Source organism: Rhinopithecus bieti, unplaced genomic scaffold (genome assembly GCF_001698545.2).
Source record: "Rhinopithecus bieti isolate Rb0 unplaced genomic scaffold, ASM169854v2 scaffold_2077, whole genome shotgun sequence".
In the NCBI taxonomy this organism is placed as follows: domain Eukaryota; kingdom Metazoa; phylum Chordata; class Mammalia; order Primates; family Cercopithecidae; genus Rhinopithecus; species Rhinopithecus bieti.
In genome coordinates, this window is record NW_016803882.1 from 4,514,714 (window position 1) to 4,525,307 (window position 10,594).

The 10,594-nt window shown below is 50.3% G+C and overlaps 1 protein-coding gene across 1 annotated transcript in view; it reads right to left on the reverse strand.

The window, feature by feature from the left end:
* The window catches only part of RNF122 (ring finger protein 122), a 24,519-nt gene extending 15,045 nt beyond the window's left edge, over positions 1 to 9,474 (reverse strand). The window contains exons 1-2 of the mRNA XM_017857424.1: positions 9,004 to 9,474; positions 882 to 1,038 (exon numbers count right to left, since the gene is read on the reverse strand). Coding sequence (XP_017712913.1) covers positions 882 to 1,038; positions 9,004 to 9,028 — 182 coding nt within the window. The 5' untranslated portion in view covers positions 9,029 to 9,474. The remainder of the gene's footprint in view (positions 1 to 881; positions 1,039 to 9,003) is intronic.
* Between the last annotated feature and the right edge of the window lie 1,120 nt (positions 9,475 to 10,594).

Sequence of the window (10,594 nt, forward strand, 5' to 3'; positions counted from 1 at the left end):
AAAAAAAAAAAAAAAAAAAAAAAAAAGAATAAATGACAGTTCTTTAGGTTTGTTTTGGTTTTATTTTTTTCCACTCTCAAAAATAAGAGCTTATAAGGCAGAATAAACAAGTAGCTCTGGCTGGGTGTGGTGGCTCATGCCTGTAATCTCAGCACTTTGGGAGGCTGAGGTGGGTGGATCACTTGAGGTCAGGAGTTCGAGACCAGCCTGGTCAACATGGTGAAACCCCATCTCTACTAAAAATACAAAAATTAGCTAGGCATGATGGCGTGCGCCTGTAATCCCAGCTACTTGGAAGGCTGAGGCAGGAGAATTGCTTGAACCTGGGAGGTGGAGGTTGCGGCAAGTTGAGATCGCACTACTGCACTCCAGCCTGAGCATCTCAAAAAAACAAAACGAAACAAAACCCCAAGTAGCTCTCTAGACACTGGCTTGCTTCCTAATATTAGTATCTGGAGGGCTAACAACAGGTCCCAGGAGGGCAAAGGAACATGATGCTGGCATAACTGATGCCCACCTATTCCCGACCACCCAAAGGGCATGAGTAGGAATAGAGACAGACAGACAAGGAAGGGACTGCTAACTTTATGACTCAGTCACACAGAAATTCTAGGCAACCTTAGAATAACTGGCGAGGTGGTGGGATGCAGCCCAACCCGTGGTGACCTTATATGCTCAGGAACAACTTGATAGGCTGATGTAAATAGAAACACCAGACCCTCAGGGGCCTAGAGAAAAGCAGGCTCAGCCATGTCCTCAAAGTAGTGCCTCCAGTATAAGACTGGTGACTCTGCTGTGGGATCCTCGCTCACTTTACCCCACAGCCCTGGTCTCCTCCCTCCTGCTGGACTCCCACCCCGCTCAGCCAGGGATCCACGTACCTGATAAAATAGCAGCAGAAGATAAGGCTGAGCATGAAGACAAAAATGCCCGTGCCGAAGATGACCATATAGATGTTGAGTGGAAGGTCTTGGAAACTGATGGGTGGCATGGAGCAGGACTTGTTGGTGCTAACCAGTCCCAGGCCACAGAAACACCCTGCAAAGGGAGAGGGAAAAAAAAATCATAAGGGTTGGAAATTTACTGCTGGGCTGATGGCACTGTGTCAGCAGGATAGAAATAATTGGCAGGCTCCGGGCACCTAAGCCTCAGATTCAGTGGCTCCAGTTTTATATCCTAGTTCTAACACTTACTAGCTATGTAATCTTGAGTAAATCTGATCTACAAAATTGAATACTATCCAAAATACTTAAAACAATATCCCCATCTAAGAGATAATAAATTCAGGCAAGCTGGGTGCGATGGCTCACGCCTGTAATCCCAGCACTTTGGAGAGGCTGAGGCAGGTGATCTTTCGAGGCCAAGACTTCAAGACCAGCCTGGGCAACACACAAGACCCCATCTCTACAAAAAATAATAGAAAAATTAGGTGGGCATGGTAGCGCATGTACTACCATGTAGTCCCAGCTACTCAGGAAGCTGAGGTGGGAGGATCACTTGAGCCCAGGAGTACAAGGCTGCAACGATCGGTGATTACACCACTGCACACCAGCCTGGGTGACAGCGTTGAGACCCAATCTCTATTAAAAAAAAAAAAAAGAATTTAGGCAATGAGCAGAAACTGGAGAACTTAATTCTATCAGGTCAGAACCCATATAGCCTTAGCTGAGAAATTATTATTTGGGTTCCAACTCCCCTCTCCCTAGCTAGCCATATGACCTTTAAGAAGTTACCTCTAAGCTTCACTTTGTTATATAAAAACAAGCAAAATAGAGAGAGGACTGAAAATGAATGTGTAAGAAAATATGCTTTGTAAATTGCAAAGGACAATTGCAAAGGTCATTTGTCATTATTAAGCCACCTGCTCCAGAAGACAAGCTGTGCCAGGACTAGAATAGAAATTGTTCACTCCAAGTCCTGGGCCAGCATTCCAGAAAGTGGCGATGGGGGTGGGGAGGAGGTTGCAACTTCCCTTACTGTGGTCACCTTCCCTCTTTCTACTCAAAGCCTCAATGTGCGGTCCTAATGGCAACAGCATCCTCTGGGAGCTTTTTAGAAACATACACTCTCGGGTCCATCCTGGCCTAAATGAATCAGGACCTATGCTTTTTTTTTTTTTGAAACAGAGTCTCGCTCTGTTGCCCAGGCTGGAGGGCAGTGGCACGATCTCGGCTCACTGCAACCCCTGCCTCCCAGGTTCAAGAATCCCAGATTCTCCTGCCTCAGCCTCCCGAGTAGCTGGGATTATAGGTGCACGCCACCATGCCTGGCTAATTTTTGAATTTTTAGTAGAGATGGGGTTTCAGCATGTTGCCCAGGCTGGTCTTGAACTCTTGACCTCAGGCGATTCACCCACCTTGGACTCCCAAGGTGCTGGGATTACAGGTATGTGCCACGGCACTCAGCCAGGACCTACGTTTTAATAAGCTCCTCAGGTGATTCTCCTGCACATTCAGTTTGAAAAGCACTGGCCAGCCACTAGATGCGTCCCTTCTCACAGGACTCAGGGATAAATACTGACTGGCCTACCCATCATGACAGTCACTTCTCCCTTTCCCCCTTGCCAGTATTTGATGTTCAGGTGGGTATGTGACCAGGTTCTGAGCAAAGAAACAAAGAGATCTGCTGGAAAAGGAAGTTCATTTGTTTTTGGAGACAAGGTCTCACTCTGTCCCTGCAGGCTAGAGTGCAGTGGTGTAAACATGCCTCACTGTAGCCTCCAAGTCCTGGCTTCAACGAGATTCTCCTGCCTCAGCCCCACAAAGTGCTGGGACTATAGGCATGAAGCTATAGTCACAGCGGGGGGGATCATGCCTCTCAGAGACACCTAGAATTGTGGTAGCCAAGCTGTAGCTGGAAAGAGAGCAGCCCAGTAGAAAGTCAAATGACTTGACCAGGCATGGTGGCTGGTGGCTCATGCCTGTAATCCCAGTACTTTGGGAGCCCGAGGCGGGTGGATGGCTTGAGGTCAGGAGTTTGAGATTAGCCTGGCCAACATGGTGAAACCCTATCTCTATTAAAAAATTAGCGGGGCATGGTTGCACACATCTGTAATCCCAGCTACTCCAGAGGTTGAGGCAGGAGAATCACTTGAACCTGGGAGGCAGAGGGTGCAAGTGAGCCGACATCGTGCCACTGTACTCCAGCCTGGGAGACAGGGAAAGACTCCATCTAAAAAAAAAAAAGAAAAGTAAAATGGCTGAGGATGGCAGAAGGGAAAGGGAAAGAGAGGAGTTCTTGATGAATGAGAGAGCTGGAATTTGCTGTCCACCTGCTACATCCTAAGCATATTCTCATGCTATCAATTTAATCTTTGTACTGCCACAGTAAAGGTTACTTCCCCCACCAAGGGGAAAAAGACTCAGTCATTTAGTAACCCGCCCACAGTCAAATAGCTAGGAAAGCCCAGCTCCAAAGGGTTCTCTGTACCCAGGCCTTGGGTTCCAGGCACTTTCCTGACATCTTGGTTAGGAGCCAGGATGCATTCACATGCCACAGAATTCTATATGCCAACGACGAGTGCTACCACAACTTAGCAGAACGCTGGCTTGAAAGACTGGAGGTCAACTTGGACATCAGTCCTCTTCATCCCTTACTGATGAGTATACAACAAGCCTCCATTCAAACCTCTTTCAGACTGTGTCCAATTCTACTGCCACAGCCCTACTGCAAACACTCATCACCTCCTACTGTTTCCTAGTTGATGTCACCCCGTTTCTAGTTCCTTCTCTCATTTACCCCACACGCCTGACACATCCTTCTAGTTGCTTTTTTTCTTCTTCTTATTTTTAGACAGAGTCTTGCACTGTATCACCCAGGCTAGAGTGCAGTGGCACTATCTTGGCTCACTGTAACCTCCGCCTCCTGGGTTCAAGCAATCCTTTTACCTCAGCCTCCTGAGTAGCTACGACTACAAGTGTACACCACCACGTCTGGCTAGTTTTTGTATTTTTAGTAGAGACTGGGTTTCACCATGTTGGACAGGCTGGTCTTGAATACCTGACCTCAAGCGATCCACCCGTCTTGGCCTCCCAAGAAAGTGCTGGGATTACAGGGCATGAGCCGCTGTACCCCGCCCCCTCCTAGTCGTTTTGATCTTGTATTTTCCAAACTCATGACTGGCTTCAAGTCCTCCTAAAACATTCACCCTGTCCCTTCACAACTTCCTACTTAAAAGTTCTCAAATACTACCCCACGTAGGCCAGTCTTTTTCACTATTTCTTGCACCACCTTGTCTTTACCTGCTTCCCTTTGTTCACACAGCTTTCCCTGCCTGAAATGCTCTTCTGAGGCCCATCAAGCCTGTGATAGTCCAATAACCTCTCTTCCTTGAATTCTACAGAACTCATGACCTCCATCATTTGTTCTGGCCCCTGCTTACTCAGTAACTGTCTTACATCATTCAGTTACTGTAACTCAAATGTGCACTAATCATTGATTATATGATAAGTACTATTATAAGAAAGCACAGACTGGGTGTGGTGGCTCACACTTGTAACTCCAGCACTTTGGGAGGCTGAGGCAGGAGGACCGCGTGAGGCCAGAAGTTCAAGACTAACCTAGGCAACATAGAAAGTGAGGCTCAGGCCAGGCGTGATGGCTCACGCCTGTAATCCCAGCACTTTGGGAGGCCGAGGTGGGCAGGTCACCTGAGGTCGGGAGTTCGAGACCAACCTGGCTAACATTGTGAAACCCCATCTCTACTAAAATACAAAAATTAGCTGGGTGTGGCATCTGGCACCGGTAATCGCAACTACTCGGGAGGCTGAGGCAGGAGAACTGCTTCAACCTAGGAAGCGAAGGTTTCAGTAAGCCGAGATCGCGCCACTGCACTCTAGTCTGGGCAACAGAGACTCCCATCTCAAAAAAAAAAAAAAAAAAAAAAAAAAAAAAAAAAAAAAAAAAAACCCTGGGCATGGTGGTGCACGCCTGTAGTCCCAGCTACTCGAGAGGCTGAGGCAGGAGAATCAGTTGAACCTGGGAGGCAGAGGCTGCAGTGAGCTGAGATTTTACCACTGCACCCCAGCTTGGGCGACAGAGCGAGACTCCATCTCAAGAAAAATTTTAAAAAAGCCTGAACCTCCTAGGTTTGCTGACTCCAACTTGGACTTTTGTATATTCTCCAGTGTCCGGCCTAGCCTAGAGTTTGGCTTGTTCTCAATAACTAGTTAACAGATAAATAATTCCCCATTTTCTTAAAATAACCTGGTCCCCTTGGCAAAACCTCCCACTTCAAAGCAGCAGGACTGATGTTTGGGAAAACTGCCCAGAAACTGCCCTCCANAAAAAAAAAAAAACCTGGGCATGGTGGTGCACGCCTGTAGTCCCAGCTACTCGAGAGGCTGAGGCAGGAGAATCAGTTGAACCTGGGAGGCAGAGGCTGCAGTGAGCTGAGATTTTACCACTGCACCCCAGCTTGGGCGACAGAGCGAGACTCCATCTCAAGAAAATTTTAAAAAAGCCTGAACCTCCTAGGTTTGCTGACTCCAACTTGGACTTTTGTATATTCTCCAGTGTCCGGCCTAGCCTAGAGTTTGGCTTGTTCTCAATAACTAGTTAACAGATAAATAATTCCCCATTTTCTTAAAATAACCTGGTCCCCTTGGCAAAACCTCCCACTTCAAAGCAGCAGGACTGATGTTTGGGAAAACTGCCCAGAAACTGCCCTCCACTAATGGATCACCAGTCAACCAGCGAGTATGATTGAGGGCTTGCTTTATGCACTGACCTACACATTGTGGGAAAACAGAAAGTAAAAGTTCTTGTTCTGAAAGACTTTTTGATTAAGTTGAAATGAAAGAAATAATTAGCTACTAAACTTTGCTGTGCCCAACAGGAAGTCCCTTGTGTCTAGGCTCCAGCAGGGGTTAGAGAGAAAGTGGTTTTCACCACCACTCCCACCCAAATATTTACTTTCTTTGGGTCAAAGAAGAACAATTTTCCATGAAGACATCATGGCAGACTGGCTAGAGTGGCAAACTTCAGTCTATGCTGGAAAAGGGCCTTAGGACTTCCCTTCCAACGAGACCTGGTGCTCCCAGCTGTCTTCTCAGCTCCTTCCTCAGCAGTATTTGATGTTACAAGAGGGTCTAACCCCCTATCTGCCTTAGTTCTTCCAGGCACCGTTTATGAGCTGAAACCTCCTTTGGTTTCCAGTTCTGGGAACTTGCAGAACCTGGTCAGAGCTATTACAGAGGATATCTGTGCACTCCACAAGCACGATGGCCCCCTGTAAGTCTTCTGATCAGTTTATCCCCACCATCTTATCCCGCCTGATAAAGGCTTCCCCTTTATCTCCCCACTGATTGAATCAGTGAGCTTGGTATTTTACATGTTAAAGAGGTTGGTGGGAAGAGCACAGTCAAGAGGAGATGGTTCATTTGCTTGTGTTACTATTAAAGAAATGGCAAAATAGTCTCTTGGTCAAAAGCTGACATTGCAGTAAGGTTTTTCTTTAAAACTATATAAGGACAGAGAATACCAGCCCCAGGAAAGAGGGACTCCAGGTAGTTTCTGAAGGGGTGGGGGAGGGGTTGCTTCTTCACTGGAGTCAAAGGACAGGATCTCTCAGTCACTTTTCTAAGAAGTGCAAAGAGGGCCAGACGAGGTGGCTCCTGCATGTAATTCCGGCATTTTGAGAGTCTGTGGTGGGAGGATTGCTTGAGCCCAGGAGTTAAAGAGCAGCATAGGCAATGTAGTGAAACCCTATCAGTAAAAGTAAATTAATTAATTAAAAATTAGCCAGTAGCCAGGTGTGGTGGCACACACCTATGGTCACAGCTATGCTGGAAGGCTAAGGCAGGAGGATCCCTTGAGCCTGGGAGTTGGAGGCTGCAGTGAGCCATGATCATGCCACTGCACTCCAGCACGGCTGTCGGAGTAAGACTCTCTCTCAAAAAAACATTAAAATGGGCTGGGTCCGGTGGCTCACACCTGTAACCCCAGCACTTTGGGAGGCTGAGGCGGGTAGATCACCTGAGGTCAAAAGTTCAAGACCAGCCTGACCAACATGGAGAAACCCCGTCTCTACTAAAAATACAAAATTAGCCGGCTGTGGTGGCACATGCCTGTAATCCCAGCTACTCAGGAAGCTGAGGTAGGAGAATCGCTTGAACCTGGGAGGCGGAGGTTGTGGTGAACGGAGATCGCACCATTACACTCCAGCCTGGACAACAAGAGTGAAACTCCATCTTAAGAAAATTAAAAAAAAAAAAAAAAAAGCAGCAAGTCTAAAACCTGATATGAAAGGGGGCTGCCCAGAAAGGGCAGTGTTACTAACAGCTGCCTCATTTCTCCCTAAGTCTCTGTTCCATTGTCTCCGCCAACCTATGAAAGCGTTGACATCAGAATGTCTCATCTCATCTGGCAGGCTGGGAGCAGGAATGACGTCAGACAAGGGCTGGCCAAGAAAGACCAGGGGATCTGGGAACTGCTTCTCTTTCCCAGCCAAGGGGAATCTTTCCCAGATGCTAGGATGCACGGGCCTTCCTCAACCCCCATCCTCTGCCCCCTCTCCCACAAAACCGCCTATCACATACGGCTTGGTTCATTTTCAGGAAATGAGATCTGACCAGCAAAAGAAGGAAGGCGGGGTGGGGGGACGTGGGGTATACATGCTACCCAAACCGTGCCTTAAAACAAAGCCTCTTGACATAATTAATCCAAGATCTGGCAGAAGTACTCTCAAGAATGATTTTTTTCCCCTTGTAACTAGCTTGCTTGCCATACTGACAGATAAGGCCAGCTGCTTCCCATCTCTCTCTCCCAGAAACTCTCCAAGCATCGGAACAACGCGGTCAAGAGTGGGACCCCAGGGGGGCTGGAGGGGGGCGATTAGTATCCAAGGTTTTGAAGTGTCCCGCTCGGAAACACCTACATTTGGGTAGCTGGCTGAGGAATCAGATTCCAGCCTAACCCAGTATCACCTGAACCTCCAAAAAGCCTCAGGTGAAATGAACTAACTTAGAAGCATCACCCAGGCCTGGGGAGAAATGGGGCGAGGGGTTGTCGGGTCTGGAAGTGCAGCCTTCACTTGGGCTCAGGAGCAGACACCCCAATCCGGCTTTGGGGCCAGAAAGGACGGCTCCCGCCAGGCCAGCCTGGCATCCCAGGGGCAGCCGGGAGCGGAGCTCTCTGCAAGGGTTTATCAACTCAGGAAAACGGCTTTTTGTTTGTTTTTTATGTAGTTTCATTCTTGTTGCCCAGACTGGAGTGTAATGGCACGATCCTGGCTCACTGCAATCTCCACCTCCCAGTTCAAGCGATTCTCCTGCCTCAGCCTCCCAAGTAGCTGGGATTACAGGCATGCGCCACCACGCCCGGCTAATTTTGTATTTTTAGTAGCGACGGAGTTTCTACATGTTGGTTAGGCTGGTCTCGAACTCCCGACCTCAGGTGATCCGCCCGCCTCGGCCTCCCAAAGTGCTGGGATTACGGGCGTGAGCCACCGCGCCCGGCCGAAAGCGACTCTTTAATCCAGTCTTCCACAGGCACTAAGCCATGCCAGCAGCCCGTGGGAAACCAACAAAGCCAGAGGAAGCCACCCCCGCGCCCCGTCCCGCACGCTGCACCGTATACATATTTACAATAGCCTGCAAAGTTTCAGGCCGGGAACTTGAGCTCCCTCTAGGAGATCCCAGCCCGAGCGCGGATTTAATTCTCCTCCAACAACCACAACAAAGAACAGAGTTTGAGCGCACAAAGGCAGGGGAAGGGGGTAGAAGAGCGGGGACGCCACACAAAGGCCAGGAACCCCTCGGCTCCCACGCCCCTGGCCCGCCGCCCGTCCGAAGGCCCCTTCCAGGCCCTGGAGTGAAACCTGGATAGTTTCAAATTCCGCGCTGTGCAGAGCAGAGTGGGGCGCCAGGACGCCTTCTCGACCGTCCCATTTCAGGAGAAACTTGGTTCCCGAGGGAGGACCAGCGCGCTGCTGTCCGACCTTGCGCCTCGCGCCGCGGCTCCCACCAGCCCCACGTAGGCTCGGCCCTCGCCCCGGGGACTCACCGTTACACCACTGGAATGGGTGCATCAATGAAGTCGCGGTTGGCTTCCTAGGGCGAACGGACGCAGGCGGGGTGCCAGGAAGGCGGGGTGGGAGCACTGGCGGCGTGAGGGGCCGCAGGCGGGGTCGGGGCAGAGCGCTGCAGCCGCCCTGCTGGAGAAGTCGAACTCCCTCCGGAGTGGGGGGCTTTGGCGAGGCCGGTGTTCAGCCCAACAAAGAGGGACCAGGAGGAAACAAACAAAGTCCCGCGGAGCAGAGCCGCACGGAGCGCACGCGCCAACGGCCCCTGGCTGGGGGAATGTGGGGCACCGCGGGGCGGGGGTGCCCGGGCGCCAGAAGCCCTCAGCCGGGGGAGGAGGGAAAACCTTTGCCGGAGGTACAGCTCGGGTTCAGCGGCGCGGAGGTGAGCTGGCTGGGGTTCCGAAACTGACACCCGGCGGTGCACACCCCCTCCCTTTTACTGCCCCCACCAGCCCCCCAGGAAAACTCCGCCCCTTGTTCGTCACCCGCCCTCCGACCAATGGGAGCCTTTCTCCTGCCCCCGGCTATTATTTGCAGGCCCGCCCTCCCTTCCCTGGAAGCCAGGAGGATCTTCGCACGGTGGGTCCCTCCCACTTCGTCTTCCCAGGCCTGGGGAAACTTCCGTCTGCAGAGAAGGGAGCTGCGTCGTGCGATGCCCCGGGGTGGGGGCCCGCCTTCTGCCCGGGGACACCAAAGCAAAGGAACAATTACTGACACGTTGTTTTCCGCCTATAGATTTGTTATTTATTTACTTAGGTATTTGGAGGCAGAGTCTCCCTCTATCACCCAGGCTGGAGTGCAGCTGCACGATCTCAGCTCACTGCAACCTCCGCCTCTTAGGTTCAGGTGATTCTCCTGCCTCAGCCTCCGGAGTCGCTGGAATTACAGGCGCTCACCACCATGCCCAGATAATTTTTGTATTTTTAGTAGCGACGGGGTTTCGCCATGTTGGACAGGCTGTTCTCGAACTCCTGGCCTCAAATGATCCTCCTGCTTCAGCCTCCCAAAGTGCTGGGATTAGAGGCCTGAACCACCGCGCCCGGCCCTCTTTTTCTTTTTTGAGTTAGAGTCTTGCTCTGTCACTCAGCTGGAGGGCAGTGGCGCAATCATAGCTCACTGCAGCCTCCAACTTCTGGGCCCAAGCAGTCCTGCCACCTTAGCCTCCCAAAAGAACCTGGGATCACAGGTGCCTGCCACCAAGGCCAGCCACTTTTTAATTGTTTTGTATAGATGAGTGGTCTCACTGTGTTGCTCAGGCTGGTCTCAAGTGATTCTCCCGCCTGAGCCTCCCAGATTGCTGGGATTATAGGCATGAGCCGTGGCGCCCAGGACATTTCATTTCTTAATTGGATAATTACAAAAGCTTCCTAACTGGCCATTCTGATTCTAGTCTATAGCTCAGACTTTAGAGCCTACAAGAATCATTCCTACCTTTGAGATGTAACGTGCGGATTCTCAGGCCTTGAGCCCAGAGATTCTGATTCAATAAAGGGTGGACTCAGAAATTTTCATTTTAATGTGCCTTGTCTTCCCCACCCCTCAGATTCTCATGCGTCTATTGAAAGAAACAGT